Raw genomic sequence first — 23,407 nt, 5'->3', positions numbered from 1 at the left:
TACATGCTAGCATATATCCACATTTATCCTCTTTGTTCCCATTCAGAAATAGGGAATGACCATGAAGTAGGCCAAATGATCAGGAGCAGGAGGGCCCACTGACCCCTGGGCCCACTGGGAGTTTTCCTGGTATCCTGGTGGGCCAGTCCGACACTGTCTCCTTCATTCCCTCCTGAGCTTCCGTTTAGCTTTGTCTTCACCCAGTATCCCCTCTCTGGATCATTTTCCCTTAATCGCTATCTACTATTTATTTGCTTTTATTCCATCACCCCCTCTTCTTCATTTCCAGTTTGTCTTTTACTTGTCTGCCCTTTTACAGCTCTCCACAGCATCCCTTTACAGGCCTTCCCAGCACCCCATATTTTTCCCATGCTGGTTTTGCCACCCCCTCTCCCTAGATCCGCAGCCCAGCGGCTAATAGTCATCTGGGGGTCAGCGATAAAACCATGCACCGGCCACGCCTCAGTCGTAGCAGAACTTTCCACTGCACTAAGGATAGCGCATGGACTAGCACCCAGCCACTGAACACTTTCCTCTGTATCTGGATCATGCACTTTTCTCAATGTGGACCCTTTTAACTCTTTCCACCCCACCTCTCCATCCTCTGCGCCAGAGCGAATTTGACTTCACTTTACCCCACCCGAGCAAGGACGGCGCGCCCACCTTACTGCGCCTGCTCTTTCTGTCCAGCCTGTGGGTCTGCAGCGTCACTGGCAATGTTTCCTCCGGGCCCGCCCCTTTAAGTGACGTTCTGTTCATCCCTTTGTGTGTGGCGCTGTCAGTGTCACCGGCAGAGGTCCCTTCTTCGATTCCGTTCCCCCGCCTCCTTCTCCTCCTGTTTCCCCGGCATCGCCTTGCCAGCTGCCCCATTTATTTAAACAATAAGTGGCTGTGAGCTTGCCCCCCCAGCTGCCTAGAGAAGGGGCTATTACGAGCGGTACTAGAGCTGGCGGCTGGGAGCACCCACAGGGAGGGGGAGAAGAAGGCGAGACAGGCAGCTTTGGCAAAATCCACATAGGGATAAATGTGGAGATCAAACGGAGCGATGGTGAGTAGACTGCTGGCCCTTTCCATTCATTCATGTATGCTTATCTTCTGCTCTCCATCTCCCATCGGCCCCTCACACGGGATGCCGGGAGATGTAGTGCTTTATTGCAGGCGGGGGCTCTGTGAGTTGTGCTGCAGTACATGTGCAGGTGGTGCCACATTGTATTGTCACACATAGAAGTCCTAAGCAAGAAAAGCAATGGCATCATACAGGCACATCGTTCCCACCATGACTGTTCAGCTGAAGGGCTGCAGGTAGGACCAGTCATGGGCAGCTGAACAGGCCTGCTCTCCCCAACAATGGGTTTTGATTAATTGTTTTATAAAATATTGGCCAGGCATCGTCAGCCTTGGGTTGGAGTCCCAACTTAGCTGGAAGGCAGTGGTGCAGGGTGGCTGAGAATGAAGAGAGATGGAATACTAGTTATGGGCAGAGGGAATTCTGGGTAGATCCAGAGGGTGCGGGGATGATGAGGATGCACCAGAGGATGTGCAGGTGCTGCAGAACAATCAGGGCTCGGCCTCTTAAATCTATACCTGGGGCTTTTAACTCTCACCCCCATCCACAGAGAAGGATCAGTTGGATGGAGGTACTGACAGGGAAGCTGCTGGGTGTGTTTTGTATCACTTATTGTAGAAATCAGCATCAGCTGAAGTGCAACTCTAGTGACACACACAGCCCAGGAGGAGTTATGCGGGGGCTCTCGGAAATGTAAAACGTCTGCATTACGTAGCTAACAAGGATAATAATCATTAGTACATTTATTGGACAGTCAGCTTGAAAATTAAGTGCAACATTTAGACTGACAGCAATGCTTTAACCTCTCAGCTTCAATAACTTCTTGGAATCTGATGGGACTGCACAGGCCAGTACTTTCCTGGTCCTAAATCTGTTCTCTTTGGAACCAGTCATTTCTCTTATGCCATTGCATTCTGGCAGCACATAGCCCAGGTTTAGAGATACTCAATTGTTCTGGGGTGCAGATGCTGGGTGTAGTTAAACCAGAGGGCTGGGCTACAGGTTGGGTGTTTTTGCTGTAGTTGGAAAGTCAGTATTGGTCACTGCTATCTGTAGGCAAGACAGGCTTGTGGGAATGGTAGGCTGCATGTATCTAAATGATCAGTGCCATTTTTAGACCTCCTCACTGTATGTTACTCCAGTGTGGCCCTAAGATTACTAACATGAAGTGTGATGCAAACATTCTTTTTCCTTAAAGGAGACATATCCTATAAAAATTGAGAATGTACCAGTGAATTATATATAGAAGGAATGTGCTTTAAAAAGTTGTATTTCAGATTGATTTATTGAGAAATTCCACCAAAACCCCACTAGTCCCGCCCATCTGTTCCACTTCCTGCTGGCTGAATTCTCTGGATGTGCAGGGGAGCCGGCGGCCCTCCATACACTGCACTGTAAGATAGGAACCAATCAGCAGCTAGGCTGACCTGATAGGGAACTGAAGCCTGTCTTTGCTTGTGCAGGGCTGTGATTGGCTCTCCCCCTCCTACTGTGCTTTTGGCAGGGACCGTTAGGACACGCCCACTCTTCATTTCAAACTCAGCCAGAGAAGTGATAGGATCTATAGAGAGCTCCAATAAAGGGGCCATTTTTACAGATAGGATTATTTTTTAGCACAAAGTGAAACCAGCACCATATATTATTCATAATTGCCTACAAAATTAGGGGTTTTCCCATTTATCCAATATGTCCCCTTTAAAATAAACATCACCATTTGCCAATTGTTAACTTCATTTCCTATTTTTTTCCCCACAAAATCTAAATGCAGAAATGGTTTCTGACTACATGCCATCTTCCAGATGTTGGAAAGCAAGTCCCCAGAATCCTTCAGCAGCAAAAAGGCTTCTTTATGAACTCCTACTGTTTGTAATATAACTATTAGTGTATCGGGAGCCTAAAATACCACAGTACTAAGGTTGTGAATATCAAATCATGTAAAAGATATACACTGTACAGATTATTGTTTAAATTATCTATTTTTAAGAATATTATGCAGTTATGTTTGAGTTGGAGTTGTCATATTGCTTTCAGTTGCTCCTATCTAAAAATATTCTGTGCACTTGCCAACAAGCGATGTTGTAGCTGCCTGCACTGGTGCCCCTAAAAATAGGGTAACTGTTCTGTGACCCTGGAAACAAATATTTTCTTTGTATTGTTCACTATTGGCTTGTTCTCCTAGGACTGGTGTGCCTGCAAGGGTAATGGCATTAGGTGAGTGCAAGTGTTTTGTAGCTTCACAGGAGGTGGACAAAATGCTCACAATCACACACTTATTCACTTTGAATAAGAATAGCCCCCAATAAAAAAATGTGCACTGCACCAGGTGCTTTGTGGTAATTCTCATTCACTTTAAACTGTGGCAGTTTAAAATGATTTGTTCCCCTTCCACTGCACTACAGAAATGCTCAAATTTACCCTTAAAGGTATATTTTTATTTTCCCACTAAAAAAAAAGTGGCCACTGTGACTGTACATTACATGTACATAAGCCCTATGTTCTCCGGTGGTCTTGAAAAAGGGCAGTGTTGTTGGAGATCCAAACCATGAACATTCCAACTTTGGATTTTCAACTTTGGATTGTGCTGTGACTCCTACTACTAGCTCCAGTGGTCACAGAACATCTCCCAGCAAATAGCTTGTGATGTTAGTAAGGTAGTACAGGTATTGGACCTATTATCCAAAATGCTTGGGACCTGTGGTTTTCCGGATAACAGATCTTTCCGTAATTTGGATCTCCATTCCTTTAGGCTACTTAAAAATTGCATGAATGTATTAAATAAACCCAATAGGATTATTATACCTCCAGTAAGTATCTTATATCTTAGTAGCTATACAAGCTACTGTTTTTTTATTACAGAGAAAAAAAAAATAATTTTAAAAATTAGAATTATTTGCTTATAATGGAATATATGAGAGATAGCCTTTCTGTAATTAGGAGCTTTCTGGATAATGGGTTTCCGGATAATGAATCCCATACCTGTACTTGCAGTTAAGCTTGCAGAGCATCTTTACCCTACGCTATTTTTTTTTTTCGTTTTGATTAAAGGAGAATGCAAGTCAAAATTTAAAAAGCATACTGCCCAATAGTCCTCCTATTGTTTAGTAAAAACGCCACACTTTTGGCTCACCTAATCAAATATTTACTCAGTCACACTCACTTCACATAGGCAGCCATCTCTAAAAAGGTATTCTCCCTTCCTTTCCCTCCTTGCTTCATACTGCACATGTGTTTCATTCCCTCCCCCCCCTCGCCTCTGCCAGATCCGCTTCTGATTGGCTGGTGGGCATGTGTAGCTCAGAACAGGAGACAGGATCAAGTTACACACATGCTCAGAGAATAGGAAGGCTGCCGCTGGCAGCCTACAGGAAGGGAAGAGAGATTTCAGTGATGTCACTGTAGTCTTCACACTGCTGTAGGCTGCCAGCACCATATCTCAGAGAAGCAAGCAGGGATCAGGGAATTTAGATATGCAGTAAGTACTTAAAAAGATTGCCTTTAGACTTACTTTTAATTTATATTAAACTTTCATTGTCCTTTAAGGGATAGTGGTCTTGGTCTTAGACGTACCCCCTAAAGAGGGGTTGCCCTAGGATATTTACCAGCTTGTTCCCTAGGGAATGTTTTATTTTGCTTTTTGCAATAGTTTACGTTTAATTTTCTCACAGTCAGGCCTGCAAACGCGAGGGGTAATTTACAGATACAGGTATAGGATAAGGGGTCTTTCCGTATTTTGGATCTCCATACCGTAAATCTACTAAAAATCAGTAAAACTTTAATTAATTTAATTAATAAATCCAATAGGATTTTTTGCATCCATTAAGGATTAATTATATCTTTGTTGGGATCAAATACAATGTACCATTTTATTATTACAGAAAAAAAAGAACTCAATTTAAACATTTTGAATTATTTGATTATAATGGAGTCTATGGGAGACAGGCTTTCCATAATTTGGAGCTTCCTGGATAATGGGTTTCCGGATAACGGATCCCATACCTGTACCCGTAAGTGTGAGAGATTAAGAAACAAAAGTGCTTATTCTAAAAGCACTGAGGTCTGGTTGTGCTTTGCTTCTAGTGATAAATTGGAAATCGGGCACTGGGTGCAAAGTGCAGCACCAACAGACACAAAGCCCAATAGAATGAAGCTTTTTGTGCATATGAATAATTCAGAGATTAGGGGATAGGTGTGGGGACACCTATGGTACCCCTTATCTGCTTCTTATGAAGCAGCACTGCCAAACTCAGCACATTATATGGGTGGGGGGGAGGTTGAAGCTGTGTGCAAAAAAAGTGAATTTCACACACTTTTTCACTCTGCTCTGCACTTTTAATAAATTACTTATATGTTTTTTTCACATTTAGGGAAAGTTGGACAATAGTGACATTTGGTACTTTCTCAGTGAGTTCCTTGTGTTGGAAAGTTGGGCCCTTTAGTTCTAGAATGCTCAGCAAATGTTACTTTTCGGTGCTATTGCGCATCTTTATTCTTTAGCCTGTATTAGATGCCATAGAAAGTAAGTAACACAGTTACAGAAAGTACAGCCTGATGGGCCTTTCCCCTTACAGAGAAGACAGATATGCAGGGGCTGAGATCAGCAGCATGGCATCTCTGCAGTAAGGTGCAATGCCTTGTTGTAATTGGACATATTTTTTTTATCCTATTGTTTGCCTTTCATGCATGTACCAGAATTTGTTGCTATGGTCAGATTGGGTTGGGATGACTTTTTATAGTGTTTGGTGTGTGTAATCACTAGGAGTAATGATTCTGTGTGCTGTAGCATTGTGCCAGGGCTTGGCAGTATATTCTGTTAACCTGTATATTTACTGCAGCATTTATCTGTACTGGATGCATTTGATTATATGCAGTCTCATCCTGTCATTGTCTGTACATCCAAAGTGGAGCATTGCTCTTAAATACCACTTCCATATTATTAAGCTTTGCTTTTTTGTATTGTCAAAGGTAACTTAATATGCAAAGCTTATTGGAATGAAAGGACGTGTAAAGTCTATTTCACTGGGGGGGGCGCCGAACAAGTTTTTTTTACCAGCTTGTGCAAAATAACTGTCTGAGCACTGGGCCGCCATTTCTATTGGTGGTCCCAGGTATCCCTTATTAAGTGCTGATGTAAGGAGATGAAAGTGTTTTTTCCACAGGTTGCGTGATTCTCTCCTAACAGGAACATCAGCCTGGGTAATAAAACAATCTATTTCACCTGTGTTTGTGTATATGTGCATATATATAATATAGTCAATAATATACCCCGTATTAGAAGTCATCGAGGAGTTCCATGACCCTATAAAGGCACAAGGCCAAGTGCTTTTTGACAGGTCATGGAAATTCAAGGGGAAATCTAATATCCTCATAATTTACAGTAGGGGCTACATAATTTTTTATAATACACAAGTTTCATGATTTATGTTATGTTAAATTACATCAAGCACCGATTATAACTGATAGCATCACTAAGCACCTTTTATAAGAATATATTAATATATTTTACAGGTTATGCATGGCTCATCTCTCTCTCTCTTGCTCGCTCTCTCTCCCTTTCTCTCTATGGAATAACATATCCCCATTGTAAAATATAAGGCTTTTATATTATGAAACTATGTATTATTATTATTAGTCATGAAACTTTTAGGACAGGAGCATCAGCTCTGAATTTTGCAGTTCTGATCATTCAGGCTGTGACTGAGGCATGCAGTAGAAAGAACAGAAAGTGTATTTTGAAGGAAAACTATACCCCCAGAATGAATACTTAACCAACAGATAGTTTATATTATGTTAAGTGACCCATTAAAGAATCTTACCAAACTGGAATATATATATCAGTAAATGTTGTCCTTTTATATCCTTTCCCTTAATCCACCATTTAGTGATGGGCTCTGTGTTCCCTCAGAGATCACCTGACAGGAAGTGATGCAGCTCTAACTGTATCAGGAAGTAGTGTGGGAGCAAAAGGCAGAACTCTGTCCATTCATTGGCTAATGGGGCATAAATGTGTGCCTTGGCTTGTTTGTGTGCACTGTGAATCCTTTGATCCCAGGGGGCGGCCCTTAATTCTTAAAATGGCAATTTTCTATTTAGGAGTACCCAATGGCACATATTATTAAGAAAGTATTTTTTTATGAAAATGGTTTATTTAGATGAAGCAGGGTTTTACATATGAGCTGGTTTATGAGATACATTTTTATAGATATTGTTGGGGGTATAGTTTTCCTTTAATGCATGGCCAGACATATGGTACCTGTCCTTTTGGCTGTGGCCCAAGCAGATGAATACCCATATTACAAGAACACACAGGTCCTTCCTAGCAATCAGGCATGACCACTAAATAGTACAAGAGTGTACTTAATGTTTTAAAAGTATACCGTCAAATGGAAGTAGAAATCAGTTGCACCTCTTTGTACTTTTAAAGGAAAATCAAAGACAAATTCACTGGGAGGCCAATAAGTAAGCGTGGATTCATTTACTAAGTTGTTTCCCCTGGGCTGGTCTCCTTTAAAGGAACAGTAACACCAAAAAATGAAAGTGTATAAAAGTAATAAGAATAAAATATACTGCTGCCCTGCACTGGTAAATAATAATAATAATTTTTACTACATAGCAGCTCTGACATCAGTGCAATTAGCATAAGAATTTAATAATCAGTCTTGTAGCATGAGCTACACCTAGCTTCTTAACAGCGGTGCAAAGCACACTGAGCATGTGAGTGTCACTGACACTTCTAACAAAATCCAAGATGTTGGCAACTTTGAAGGACTGCATTATTATTACTACAGAGGTGCTAAATATTTAGTCTGCTGCAATAAGTTTGGTATATAAAATAATGCATTTCTAGCCATATTCATTTTTGAGGTTTAGTTCTCCTTTAATGCCCTTTAATAAACTACTGATAATTAAACGCAGGATAATTTACTTTAGGCCTAGTCAGTGCCTTGATTATCCCATATATTTAAACGGGATCTGTCATCCTCAGAAATAATTCCACATTCTTTTCTATTTAACTAGTCAGGCAAAATAAACTTTACTTTCTACTATAAAATTTTAGAAATGTTGTTTCTTTCAGTCTCATAATTTACGATCACAGCAAGCAGGCAGATGTCATTTTGTGGACACTGTTATTAAGACAAGCTTTGCATTATTCCAAATTCTTGTTTATGTGCCAGAATGGGGGGACCTCGTGCCCATGCCCAGGCTACAAAATTATAGACAATGAGGAGGGAGGGGAAATGAGAGAAGGGCAGTTTAGTTTTAACTTTGAAAGGAACTTTAATTATACAGTTTTTTATGTCTGGGTGACAGGTCCCCTTTAAATGTAATGTAATGTTGAATTAGTGGGATCCTTTAACAGTCACATGAAAAAGCAAATCACATTAAAGTGGACCTGTCACCCAGACATAAAAAGCTGTATAATAAAAGCCCTTTTCAAATTAAATATGAAACCCAAAATCATTTTTTTTATTACCACATCCATACCCATTATAAAAGCATTTTAAAATCCCAGCTGTCAATCATATACTGCCTGCCCCGCCTCTATGCCTTAGGCATAGAGGTGGGGCAGACTGTTACTTTCACTTTCAATTCAGAACTTCTTAGATGTTGCTGCACTCCTCACATTCCCCCTCCTTTCGCACCATGTAATTGTGTAACCAGTGCATGGACATGGGCATCAGCCCCCCCCCCATACTGGCACAGAAACAAGATTTTGGCAGGATGCAATGCCTGCTTTGATAACAGTGTCCACAAAATGGCCCCTGCCTGCTTGCTGCAATTGTGAATTCCAAGGCTGAAGAAAATAAGATTAAAATAATTTAAATAGTGTAAGTAAAGTTTATTTTGCTTGACAAACACAATAGAAAACAATTTGAAATTATTTTTTAAGGTGACAGGTCCGCTTTAAAAAAGTAACTCACATTAAAAGCTATTATCCTATTTGTTGCTTTGGGTTGCTGTGCAAACTCTATGCCCTTTATTGCATATGGTGGTTAGAGCAATTGTAACTGATGGGAGGAGCCAAAACGTTTTCCTTTTCTATGTGTACCACTCACTGTTAAAAGTAATATTGTTTCTAGTGTAGTGGAAAACTTAGATCTCATAAAAGCCACTGAAATTTGAAATCCCTAATCACAGTGGGGCTCATTTACTGAGGAACAGCCGGGAATGAAACCCATGGTAACAATTTGCCAGCGGCAAGCAAAATAATAAAAGCAAACTTGGCATGGGTTACTGCCTAGCTGTAAATTTACTCAGTGTTTGTAAATACGTCCCAGTGTTTTTAGTATATCTGCAAAAAAAACCACATTGAATTTAATCCCACTGTGTCTCTAAACATTTTACAAATGATAAATTAAGGCTAATTTATAAGCGCATGATACAGCACTAGGCACAAGTGGGCAGTTAATTGTGCTATTAAATGGCAAACATGCTTTTAACATGTATCGGTTTGCTGGTTGCACCTACTTTAGTACATTCAGTAATGACAGGGCCCCACACAATGTTGCTCTAGATCAGTGTTTTTCAACCTTTTTTGGGCAAAGGCACACTTGTTTCATGAAAAAAATCACGAGGCACACCACCATTAGAAAATGTTAAAAAATTTAACTCTGTGCCCAGCAGCAGTGCCCCCCTAGTACATTGGTGCCAAGAGCAGTGCCCCCCTAGTACATTGGTGCCCTGCCTACGGCACACCAGGCAACATCTCGCGGCACACTAGTGTGCCGCGGAACAGTGGTTGAAAAACGCTGCTCTAGATGATTCACAGTCAGTTGAAGGGTGTATACTCATCTTGTCTGTATGCTAAGCCTATTTGCTGCTATTTGTGCGCTTTTTACTTTGCAGTTTATTTTTTCACACTTTGCCCTTTTGCCTTTAAATTTTGTTTTCCTTTGTGTAAATTGATGATCTGCATCCAACAAAAGGAGACTAAGTAATAAGCCTGGCACCCCAAATCTGGTGTTAGGTCGGGATCTTATTGTTGCTCCTGAACCTATGCTGATCACCCTAAAGTTGTTGAATTATTTTTATCACAGATGATACCATACCAAGGTGGTATTGTGCCATTGTAAGGGCAATGACACAAAGCTACTTAAAGCCAGCTTCTTGTTATGGCTACAAAATAGACAATACTGATAATTGTCTCTACTTGTGTTTTAGCTGAGTCAATTAGCAGAGTGTGTGTCTTAGCCCTAAATGTAACTCTTTCTAGGCTTATTTTTATTCAGAATAATTACATAGGTATATATCTACTAATATTTTCTATAGATGCTAACTTAAGCTTTATGATAGTTAACAAAGCAAGATCACCTTAAGTATACATCATACGGATGAATTAAGGATTTAGAAAACAATACATGTTACAAGGTATTTCATGCTGGGTGTAACATAGATGTTAAATTGTCCTTGTCTATTAGCAATTAGATTTCACTTCAGTCTGCATCTGGACATGCACTACCATAGGGACTATAGGCATAATAAATAATGAACAGTAGAGGGCATTAAAGATAAGCAAATACAAATAAAAAATAACTATAAAACAGAATCCTCGTAATCACTCAATATTTTGGTTGCCAGTGATCCCAATAACCAAGGAGTATTTTAGTTGCAGGCTGGAAACAAAATAGAAAGACCAAGGGGCACATTTACTAAAATTCTTTTTTTTCTGGCCTTGAAATTTGTATAAACTTGACATGGTATAAATTTGAATTAAACTCAATCATTGCTGTATTTATACAATGTCATGCTTGAATCGTTCGAATGAAAATTTTGAGTTTACATTTGAAAAACTTGAAAAATTCGAGTTTAAACGGACATTCATTTCTATCAATCCTCTTTATTTCTCCCCAAACAGGAATTGCCCCGGCAACCATTTTAGAAGCGTTGTTTTTTTTTTTGGCGGGGGGGTACTCCCTCTGTTTCAGACTTTTGGGTGTGGAGTGACCTTTGTGATTGGCTTCTCTCATGCTGATTATCTCTTTCTCTCTCTCTTTTCTCAGCTCAGGACCAGATCTCAAAATGAGCCAGCCATTCGGTGGCGCTGCTGCATCTGCACCTACAGCAACTGAGGCTCGCTTGCATCCGGAGGGCAGCAGCAAAAACCAGCAGCGAGCATCATCACCAGCCAGACCCAGAGACATAGGAGGCAGATCCCTGAGTGGTACCAAAGGAAGTGTCACCAACAAGCAAGTGCAGAAAGCCAAGCGCTCCCCTGGGCAGAGCAGCCTCAAGGCAGAAAGACAGGGAACTGTTCAGCCCTGTGGTGCTGAAATCACTTCATTAAGTGTGGAGTCGGGGGCAGGGGTAGAGCTGGAGTGCAGAGAGCTTCCTGAACCCACCCCTGCAAAGATGGAAAATGCCAGAGTGGCCTCCCCTGATCAGGTAGGGGAGGGATCCCCTAAGGCCTCTAAGGTTAAGGGGAAATCTTCCCCAAAAGGTGGAGAGGGGGTGCTGGTTTCCCAACCCCCCTCCACTGCTGCAGTAGGTAAAAGCCCCAAGAGGCAAAGCAGCGGAGGGGCGTATTGGAAGGAGGGATGTCTGCAGTCTGAATTGATGCAGTTTCATTTGAAGAAGGGACTGGCTGCAGCAGGCTCTAATACCCAAGCTAAAGGCAATGGATCTGAGGCCAGCCAGGGACAGGAAGAGGAGAATGCAGCCCTTGGATGTGCCATGAGCATGCGGGCTATGCAGGATGAAATGGAGAAGCTAAGAGATGAGAATGAAAGCCTGAAGGTGAGGGAAATCACCCTTAGCATCCCATTGTCTGTACAGCATTTAGTGATGTAATTTGTCTGCTGGCTAGGCCATTCGCTGTGTTGTGAACAAAGACATCGAGCTTGCTGTGTTTTTGTCTCCAAGGCACACATTGTTTCATTGTATTATTACATTTAATTCTCTCTGTTGTACTTTGTTATAAAAATAATACATATACTATATGCCCTACTTATAAGAATCATAAAAATAAACATACCAGAACAATCTTTTGATATAGTATATACATTTATACATCCACATAAGGATGTCAGATTAGTTGCTTTCCAGCTGTTGTTGCACTGCACCAGTCCAGCATTCCAGTATCTTTTGAAGGTTGTTGCAGTTTAATAGGAATGTTTAGCACAGGGAGATCCAGATTGCAGTCATCCAGCTTTTGCTGAATTATGACTTACAGTATCTATTTATTAACTCTGTTGGGGGATAATGGGATTTGTAGTTAAACAATGGCTGAATTTGGAAATCCCAAGAAGAAGCAGTTAACCTAGAAATGCACATAGTAAAATATAGGCAAACCTTAATTTTGAAGAAAATAATTATTTTTTGGAGGTGAGGTAAGCTCTTGCATGTCATTAAGGCATTGTTGCAATAACAGTTGATGATTCCAAGGTACCAAAGGAAGTCATACACAAGGACATGTCTGCGTTAAGAGTGCAGACACTCGCAGCACAACCTCTTGTTTTTTTCACTATTATCTTCTGTTTCTCTATTGTGGTGTGTGAAGAATGAAATAGAAGAGATGAGGACAGAGATGGATGAGATGAGAGACAGCTTTTTTGAAGAAGATGCTTGTCAGCTGCAGGAAATGCGCCACGACTTGGAAAGGGCCAACAAAAACTGCAGAATCCTGCAGTACCGCCTCCGGAAGGCAGAACGCAAGAGAGTCCGCTATGCACAGACTGGGGAGATTGATGGGGAGCTTTTACGCAGCTTGGAGCAGGATCTAAAGGTAAACTTATAAGATGGAAGCAGGAAGGCAACATTTTGTGGAAGAGGATAAGAAACCATAACATTTTAGGATTAACGTTTAAAGTTAATTTAATGTAGTGTTCTTGTCTATATCAATCATTTCTTATGCATGTGTATATACTTATGTATAATGAAGTATTTAAGGCAAATTGGAGGAACTTTTAATAGTAAATGAAGGTTACTACATGAACAAGGTACGTGTCAGTATTATTTTAATTCTTATAAAACCCATTTTCTGTTTGGGATGAAGAAAATATCACAGCATTTTTTGAGTCAGATTCAACTAAATCAATAGTGTTTAGCCAACCATATTGTCACCGTTAAAGTCATGTAAATGTAAAACTCTGCTAATGAATGACCTAAACATCTGCTGTGATATAAATGGGTTTAGAATAGTATCTGTAAGTACTGTAATGCTCTATATTTTCTTTTAGACAGCTATAATATCAGCTACAAAGCATAACTACTGGTGTTAAAGGAGAAGGAAAGGTAAAAACCAAGTAAGCTTTATCAGAAAGTTCTATGTAAGTACAGCCATAAGCACTCACAAAAAAGCAGCACCTCTATCAAAAGAAACACAGGATGTTGTGTTTTTATGTGTACACATGTACTTTGGTATCAGACTTTCTCTCTCAGAAAAATCCTTCGTTCCCGGGGCCAGAGTCTGTGCAGTTCTTTTCTTTCTCCTTTCTCCTCCTCCTCAACCTCCCATAAGAATGCATAAGTATTTACTCCCACTTCCATCAGCTCTAGAGCTGCAGCAGGAAGCTACAGAGACCAAGCTAAAATGGCAGCTGCTATCTTATACAAATGGCTTTTCTAGGGCTTTTTATTCAGGTATGGTAAAGCTTTCTGCAGAATAAATATAGCATTCTAGCTTGCACTATTGTGGCTAATCTATTGACAGTAAAATGCCAAAATGCCTTTCCTTCTCCTTTAAAGGGAAAATAGGAACATTTAAGTACACTTGCTTATATAGTATTGTGAAGTCATAGAATATTAAATCCTCAGATTGTTGTTAACTTGATGTAATCTCCTGGCTCATATTATGGAATGCTTGCATTTCATGTTTTATTGTTAATATGGGTTTATTTGTATCCTTGGTGTTATATGGCAACAGTGCAGGTACCAATAGCAAGTAATGAGTTGAGACACATGCCTGAACAGGAACTTATTGGATGCAAAACAATCATATTGGGATTAATGTTTTATTGATTTTTTAGCAGACTTAAGGTATGGAGATCCAAATTACAGAAAGACCCCTTATCCGGAATACCCTTGGTCCCGAGCATTCTAGATAACGGGTCCTATACCTGTACTAAGAAGAGCCAGTCTGAAGTCATAATCTGTTCAGTCTGCTTGCTGGCTGCACCCCTCAAGAAAGACACTTTTGTGAATTTGTATTTTAAATGACATTTAAATGACATTTTAACAATATTTTTCCTGGCATTTTAACAATGGAGTAAAGCTCAGTGTAACTCAGATCTGTTCTAAACTTTTCTGTTTTACTTTGGTTCACCCAGTCTTCATTAACGCCTCGTGTAGGGGCACCACTGGGGGATCTTAAGCATATTCATGGGCATTAGCAGCCATTTGTCAGGGGACAACTTTCTGGCTAACCCTAGAACAATAGGTGTAAAAACCCTTGTTAAAGTGATACTGACACTAAAAAACTACTCTTCAAAATATTAATGTACATTAAAAGTTATCCATAGGTCATGTTGATCATTTTTCACTGACAGTTTTGCTTTTGTCAGTAATTGTTACTTGAAGTTCCTAAACCTGACTGTTTTGCCAACCTGACTGTCCCTTTTCAGCCTGACAGTTAGAGCTTCTAATGCTAACGGACTCCTGCTGCTCAAATATGGCCGCCCCCTCATAGAGGGAAATGGGGGATCTAATAGGGAATGTAAAAGCTTCAGGCAAATACTTTTACAGCAAAATTATAAACAGCATGCACAGACAGTGTTATGATAGATGTGAAAAAGGTTTAATTTCTGGCGTCAGTATCTCTTTAACATTTTTATAAACAAGTAAAACATTAATTAAACAAAAAAGTGTAATTTATACAATCTTGTGTATAAAAAGTTCTTGCCTCACACTTACATGCTAGTTTTACCTTAATGTATGAGGCAATAATAATGTTTTAAGTGAATATATTGTATAAATGTTTATTTAAAGAAAAAGTAAAGCCTCCCAAACAAATTTTTAGTTTTAGTAGCAGTGCCCCCTCTCTAATCATTTTACTGACATTTGCTGTAACTTATCTGTGCTGCCATAGCATGCCCAGAACTACATAGATGCCTGACATCATATGGTTTCCAAGGGTGAATCTACTGTTAGAGGATTTTTGGCTTTGGAATCTGAGGTACATTATGCTGATTTTTGTGGTGGTGCTCTGAAATTATAATAGTCAGAAATCTCCATAAAACTATGCATATTTGGTATTGGCACATTCATGAAACATGCAGATTTCTAAATCAGTTATATTTCCACATAATAAATAAAACATTTTTGTGATATATATCCATATATTATGCAAAATAGTAATTTCTCCATTTTTTGGTATTTAGACCCTTAAATCTTTACACTGGAAAAGTGCAGATAGTTGTTTGTGAATAAGGTGAAAATGAGACAAATTTATCTCCACTTTTATTTTCTCTCAGTATAACCATTTTTGTGAATTCCCCCCATTAATAGCAGCGACTAAAGAAAGGGCTGCTTAGTGAACAGGGACAGATTTTATTATGCCATGTTTTTGCTTACAATGCAACTTGCTCCTTGAACTTTAGAGCCTGCTGCTCTATGGCTTTTGGTTTTGGGAACAAACATTTGAATATTTTTGGAAAGGACCTGCACATCTTTCACAAGGTGTTCCTTTTGATCTGCTGCGAATGCAAGATGTATCCAGTGCACTGTGATTAATGCCTTGTTTATGGAAAAGACACAACTTGTACAAGAGCACACTTTGCATTGTGAATCAAATGCGTAGTAAGTAGCATGCTAAGCAGTGGAACTTTGACCCACACTGTTGCACCTGCTTATGTCTAATTGTATTTATTCCCTTTCTTGGTTTATTACAGAGTCATTTGTTTCTAAAACTGCAGAGACTAGCAATACTTCCTTCTGGGTTATTGGAATATTGATCTCTCTCTCTGATATTGTAGGTAAAGGGAATCTGTCTAGAGCAGGGGTCCCCAACCTTTTTTACCCATGAGCCACATTCAAGTGTAAAAAGACTTGGGGAGCAACACAAACATAAAAACTGAGGGTGCCAAATAAGGACTGTTATTGGCTATTTGGTAGCCCCTATGTGGACTGGCAGACTACAAGAGGCTCTGTTTGGCAGTACGTCTGGTTTTTATGCAACCAAAACTTGCATTGGAGAGCAACATGTTGCTCATGAGCCACTGGTTGGGGATAACTATTCTAGAGAGACTAATCCAGTTCTGATATTGGGTCATATAGGGAACAACTTGATTAAAGTCTATAACATTTTTAGGGGCATATTTATCAACAGGTTAAAATATCTCCTTTTCATAAATATGAACCTTAGTTCATAGATATCTTCCCTTAGTGAATATCTGGCAAAGTCTATTTTCACCTTTTAGTAATATGCCCTTCTCTAGGGACTAAATATCCATTTATATAAATTTCAGTTTAGTTTCAGGTAGTGGGACCATAAATAGTTCCTTTTATAGTGCCTCTATTCTAGCAAAGCTTCTAGGGTAGGGCCTGGAGAGCTCTCTGCAGATTAAATGCAGTAAGTCACCATCTTGTCCATGCAAAGATTACAGATGAACTTTTGACAGGAGCTTTACTAATGTGCTTATCTGAGGCACAGTACAAAGTGTTGCATCTTTGCATTGCGCAGGCATTAAACACAAGGCTTTTGCATTGATCCATTACTAGTGCTTTTTAATGGCTTTAAAATCATTATGCAGTGTTCTAGTCAGATTATTGCATGAATTTAAACACCGTCTAGTTACTGAATATCTTCAGAATAAATGATTTTAAGAACAGCTCCATCTACTTTATATAAAGGATGTAAATAGTTGTGTGTAACCTATAAAGAGGTTTATTTAAATGTTCACACTTTAGAATTAATATGAAACCAGTTTAGTGTAGAGTGATCTGCTGACCACACTTCAAAGTTTCTAAAAACTAAATGTTTATATCTGGAACCTTTACTGAGGACATATCATTTACACTAAAGGGTTAAAAGTCATAACTTACATAATTTTAAAAATTACTATTCTTACTATGATGCTGTGTGGATTATGTTTTGCATGTAAAATGCCATATAGCCATCAGGGGCCTCTCCTGCTCTACTGATCTGTTTCACAGAACAGTCAAATATTATAGGCTGTGATGGCCACAAGTCCTTTTCTTGTTTTAACACAGTACATTCAATATTCTATTGTAAAAGCCGATGATATTATCCTCTCAATCTTTTACTTTATTATTTTACTTTGATTGTGTTGTTTTCTGCTTTTGGGGTGCACTTTTTAGCTTCACCTACCTGTACATTTGAAAAAATAAATCTGTTTTAAGTGGACCTGTCACCTAGACATAAAAAGCTGTATAATTAGTCCTGTCCAAATTAAACATGAAATCCAAATTCCTTTTCTTATTGACACATGCATACCCATTATAAAAGCATTTAAAAAATCCCAGCTTTTGATCATATATTGCCTTAGGCATAGAGGCGGGGCAGGCAATATATCATTGAGGTCACTGACCTCCTCACTTACCCCTCCCTCCTCAATGTCTTATTGTGCAGCCAGTGCATCAGGTCCCCCCATTCTGGCACATAAACAAGATTTTGGCATGATGCAAACTTTTCCTTACTAACAAAATGGCGCCTGCCTGCTTGCTGTAGTTGTGTAATTCCAAGACTGAAGGAAACAAACTATAAATCATTTATATAGTGTAAGTGAAGTTCATTATGCTTATCTAACCTGATGGCAAATAACTTAAAGTTATTTCTTAGGGTGAGAGGTCCACTTTAAGCTTCCTTGGTAAGCTAAAGAATGTTATTTTTAACACACTGGCCACTGGCCTAATTACATGTTACAAGGTACCACAGCAAATTCATCTTAGGGCCTCCAAAAACATACAGTGTAATTCTCCATAAATTTGACCCCACAAGACACACATTTCTGGGACCCTCTGGGTGAGTTTGTAGGTCATATTTTAAACCAGGGATCCCCAACCTGTAAGCCACAGTCAAATGCAAAAAGACTTGGAGAGCAACACAAGCATCATAAAAGTTCATGGAGGTGCCAAATAAGGGCAAAGATTGGATATTAGGTAGCCTCTATGCACACTGTCAGCTTACAGGAGGCTTTATTTGATTTTTATTCACCCAAAACTTGCCACCAAGTGAGGAATTCAAAAATAACTACCTGTTTTGGGGGCACTGAGAGTAACATCCAAGGGATTTTGAGCAAAATGTTGCTCAGGAGCCACTGGTTGGGGATCACTGTTTTAAACCCACAAAGTTTTTACTTATTTTTGATTACCTTATCTTTGGCTGCCCCTGACAAGCACTGTTGAATCTTCACTGATTTGCAGGTGCTGTGCTAGTGCAGGTATACAGCGGTAATGCAAAAATTGTGATTCATCGTCAGAAAGAAAGAAGCTTTATGGAGCTTTGGAGCAGAGCTTCACCCCTCACGTACAACAGTTCAGTGGCAAAAGCAAAAATAGCCATAAACACTTTTGTATACATGAATTTCTTCTTTAACCATTTTCTGTCAGGTAAATACTTATCTTCTACTCTCTATCTTCTACATAAGTCAATAATTATACACAATCCAATAATCTTAAAAGGGTTGTTCACCTTTGTACAACATTCACAAATAGGTTCACATTAATAGAACAATCTTTGCCATATACATAGTTAACAAAAATGTGCAGCTGAAGAGATGTTCACCTTAGAATTATCCCTCTGCTGATCCTTCACTTCTGCACAGACCCTGTTCTGTGGAGGGGGGTTCAGTGACCCCCTATAAACACTATAGTTGCTTTTTTACTTCCTTATATGATGTCACACATAGTACAGGTATGGTACCTGTTATCCAGAATGCTCAGGACCTGGGGTTTTCCGGATAAGGCATCTTTCCATAATTTGGATCTCCATAACTTAAATCTGCTAAAAATCATTTCAATATTGAATAAAACCAATAGGCTTGTTTTGTCTCCAATAAGGATTAATTATATCTTAGTTGGGATCAAGTACAAGGTTCTGTTTTATAATTACAGAGAAAAAGGAAATCATTTAATAAAATTAAAATGATTTGCTTATAATGAAGTCTATGGGAGATGGCTTTTCCGGAACTTTTTGGATAACGGGTTTCCGGATAAGGGATCCCGAACCTGTACTGGCAGCACACTTAATTCCCATTGGCTGTGTCTCCTGTCAGTCTGACATTGCTTCCTATGTCTGTGACAGAGTGCTGCAAATCTAACATAACAGCAAGTTAGGATTGTGATATGTTGAGAAAGAAATTAACCAATGACATTTTAATTTATGCAACTTGTTAGAGTGCACAAGCAACCAATGAAGTGGACCAATAGGAAAAAAGTAAGGGCAAAACCCTTAGGGGCACATTTACTAACCCACGAATCCGAAAAATTCCGATTGGAAAACGAACATTTTTTGCGATTTTTTCGTCGCCTTTATGACTTTTCGGAAATTGTCGCAACTTTTTCGTTACCAATTCGATTTGGGCGAATTACGATTCGCTCGTATCTTGTCGCGACTTTTCCGTATTGAGCGCTCGTAAGCGGCGGGCGAAACTTTCAGACTTAGCATGATTTTGGAAGCCTCCCATAGGACTCAATGGCACCCTGCAGCTCCAACCTGGCCCAAGAAAAGTCACCATACTGAAGCTTGAATGAATCCGAATCTTTCGTACTCGGCACGAAAGCTGCGAAAAAGTCGCGACTTTTCGCGCAAGTAGTAACACTACAAAAAAACCGAAACATTTTGCGCAACATTCGGAATGGCTACGAAAAAGTCGCGACAATTTTCCGAAAAATCGCCAAATACCGATCATTACGAAAAAAACGCAATCGGACGCATTCGGCCCGTTCGTGAGTAAGTAAATGTGCCCCTTAGTGTGTCGGGTTCAAAACAGGCCACCCCCATATGGAATACATTCTCTGTGTTGTAGCCTCCATGTTTTTTGTCTATTTACAGGGGAATGAAATGTAAACTTTCTTGGTGCATTCCCAATCAGACAATCATTTTAGTATAATTTTAAAATGTCAGTGGGCTGATACTGACATAGGGCTTATCTCCACCAATTCAGTAGTGGTTACCGTGATTTCTGCTCCCAGAAAAGGTTGCTTTTTTTACTAAAAAAAATTCAAAAGAAAACACAAATATTCAGTAGCAGAAAATGGGCTGTAAATGTAAACAGAACAATTCAAATATGAGGCTTTGTTGCCATTTCTATTGCTTTGGACCCAAATAGTGGGTAGCCTTATATTTTGGGAACTTTTGTACTAGATAGAAGTTTCAGGCTGCACATTGGAGGGGAACATGTCACAGGAAATCTTTAGGCTAAAACCCAAGTGGTTTTTCCCACAAGTGCTTTTTAAAGGGGAACTCTGGCTTCCGAAACAAACACCGAAACATCTAATATACCTATCACTGTAATCTGTTCCTTCAAAAGTATAAATAAATATAATTTTTATATACTGAAATCCAGCTGCAAAACAGTTCATCACTTTCTGAATCACCGGAATCCTGACAGTGGAGGAGAGACTAAAATTCAAACAACATAATTTTTAAATGTTTATAATTAGAGCATATCAAACATTTCAAATACTGTCCTGTGATTCTTTTCAGGTAGCCAAAGATGTATCAGTAAGGCTACATCATGAACTGGAAAATGTTGAAGAAAAACGTACAAAAACAGAGGAGGAAAATGAAAAGCTGCGGCAACAGCTCATTGAGGTTGACATGGCCAAGCAAGTTTTGCAGAATGAGCTGGAGAAGCTCAAAGAGGTATGTAGAAGGAAGTATTTTTTTCCAAGATCTGCTCTCATGCAGACTTTATTCCATTGTGTGAGCTCTTCTGTATTTTATGCTTAGGTATAAAGATCATCTTTTATGATTATGACATTCCTAATGTCTTGGAATGTAGCTCACTGGTTGTGTCTGTTGTGTCAATTTAATTTTTCCTGAATTCACTGTGTTTTCAGATTTATCAAACTAACCCTTCTGTGATCAGGTCTTTAGATTGCAGAAAAACCTGCTTAGCTTGCTGGAGAATGACATCTGAAAAAAGTGAGTGAGGCTTTTTTCCCCACTTGTTTAAGACAGGAATAAAAAGCTCACCGTCTAAAACCTGCAAGCTTTTTACATTTGTGTTTTTTCCCAGAAGTCATTCTCCAGCAAGCCAGAGTATTTAAGAGCGGGAAAACTGAATGGAACCTGATCATGGACAGGTTAAAGCTTGTCAAACACAGGCCAATTGTAGCAGCTGATTTAGCCCCCTTCAGACAAGTTGGCAGCTTATCTGCCCATGTATGGACACTGTCAGAGCCTATCCAGTAGATAAATGGCTGAAAAACATCCTAATATCTATTGAACAGGTTTAAAAATCTCATCAGAATGAGAATCTCATTGGTGCATTGATGCAATATTCTCACAGTGACCTGCATTTGGAAATATTGGGCAAAGATGTGCTCATTCTGCAACCTTGCTTAATGACAGAAGGCTTATGGCCACCTTAAGTTTGATAAATCTGCCCGAGAATCAAACGTTTTACCTGATCTTTTCATTCCAATGACATCTGAGAGTTTTATTAAAATGCACAATGTGCAGGTGCTCATTGTGGTCATGGGTCCAGCTTCACTATTAAGTACAGTAACTCAGACCAAAAAAAGGCAAGTAAGGTCCACACTGCAAAGAAAGGTCCAAAGACCTTTACTTATGCTTATACAAAGGTCAGCTACCTTTGGACCTTCATTTGTAGTGTTGCCCTTATTTGCCATTGTTTGGACTGAGGTTTCTAGAGTTCCACTTTTTACCTTTATGATGCCACTGGTTCACCACTTTTAGAGCAGACAGTAGTCTGTAGTCTGTGGTCTGTAGTCTGTGGTCTTTAAAAGCTGTTACTGGCCCTGTCAGGTGTTTTGCTGAGACCTTGATCTTGGTCAGTTATTTCTTATTGAACCTAATTCTAATGTGGAAACAATTCTGCTCATACATGAGCTCAAGTATTTTCTCTCTGGAGTGTAGCTGTCAGTAATACACTGCTGCACACAGCAGCTCCTTGCAAGTAAGGGTTGACTAAGAACAACATATCTAAAAGAACAACAGGGTGTGGATTATTATTATTATGGTTTTTGGTTTTTTTTTTCCTAGTTATCACTAAAAAGAAGAGGAAGCAAAGATGCTCAAAAGTCAGAAAAAAAAACTCTACAGACTCCCACAGAGGTATGTAAAAAATGTTTTTCTTCCCTTACATGTATCCTTTTTTATATCTAGTATTCTCCTTGAATGTCTGTACTAATAATAAAATTGGTTGGTAACTGCAGTTAAAGGAAAACTAAACCCCAAACAATGTAGGTCTCTGTAAAAATGTATTGCATAAACAAGCTCATATTTAAAACTCCGCTTCATCTAAATAAATAATTTTCATAAAAATATTGTTTTTTAGTAGTATGTGCTATTGGGTACTCCTAAATAGAAAATTGCCATTTTAAGAATTAAGGGCCACCTCTTGTGATCATAGTATTCACAGTGCACACAAACAAGCCAAGGCACACATACATGCTATTGATCAAGGGAAAGGATGTAAAAGAGAAATATTTACTGGGGGAGTTTCAAGCGTATGGAGCGTATTCTCGGCAAGCGTTTTCTGGCTTGCCGAAAATATGCGCCATGCGCTTTGTGTGGCATTAGCTGTTTATTGCAATCAGTGACAATCACCTGTACCCGCACTTACCAGGGTTCTGATTGCCAAACTGTTAGCAACTGGATTCTGAATTACTGAAAATATGAAAATGGGATAATAAAAAAGTACTTAAAATTTCAAAATGGAAAAACACAAAAAACTGTCTCTTGAGTTGTGTCTAGAGTACAGGTATAGGACCCATTATCCAGAATGCTTGAGACCAAGGCTATTCCGGATAAGGGGTCTTTCCGTAATTTGGATCTCCATACCTCAAGTCTTCTAAAAAATTAATAAAACATGAATTAAACTTAATAGGATGGTTTTGCATTCAAAAAGGATTAATTATATCTTAGTTGGGATGAATTACAAGGTACTGTTATATTACTACAAAGAAAAAGCAAATCAGTTTTAAAATTCTGAACCATTTGATTAAAATGGAGTCTATGGGAGAATGGGCTTTCCATTATTCGGAGCTTTCTGGATAACGGATTTCCGGATAACAGATCCCATACCTGTATTAAGTTCCTTTTTGTTGTGAGGTGACATTTAAAAGGTGTTGGATGGTTATCTTTACCTAAATGTCAAAACTTTGCAGCATTAAACTTCAGCATTTGCACTTATGTTTTCTATCAGTGATGCAAAATGTAATTTTTTCTGGCATGTTACCATTTACCTTAAAGTATAG

The 23,407-nt window shown here is 39.2% G+C and overlaps 1 protein-coding gene across 4 annotated transcripts in view; it reads left to right on the top strand.

Annotated features, from left to right (window-relative positions):
- Positions 1 to 752: 752 nt before the first annotated feature.
- soga3 (SOGA family member 3) overlaps positions 753 to 23,407 on the top strand; it is a 45,286-nt gene continuing 22,631 nt past the window's right edge. For all 4 annotated transcript variants that reach the window (XM_031902058.1, XM_012963601.3, XM_002940390.5 and 1 more), the window contains exons 1-5: positions 753 to 1,048; positions 11,065 to 11,797; positions 12,561 to 12,785; positions 20,667 to 20,825; positions 22,191 to 22,262. In XM_031902058.1, the coding sequence (XP_031757918.1) occupies positions 11,084 to 11,797; positions 12,561 to 12,785; positions 20,667 to 20,825; positions 22,191 to 22,262 (1,170 nt within the window). In that variant the 5' untranslated portion in view covers positions 753 to 1,048; positions 11,065 to 11,083. The remainder of the gene's footprint in view (positions 1,049 to 11,064; positions 11,798 to 12,560; positions 12,786 to 20,666; positions 20,826 to 22,190; positions 22,263 to 23,407) is intronic.

The sequence above is a fragment of the Xenopus tropicalis genome, chromosome 5 (genome assembly GCF_000004195.4).
Source record: "Xenopus tropicalis strain Nigerian chromosome 5, UCB_Xtro_10.0, whole genome shotgun sequence".
In the NCBI taxonomy this organism is placed as follows: Eukaryota; Metazoa; Chordata; class Amphibia; order Anura; family Pipidae; genus Xenopus; species Xenopus tropicalis.
The sequence above is the reverse complement of the archived record's forward strand: the minus strand, read 5'-3'. Positions and strand labels throughout refer to the sequence as shown.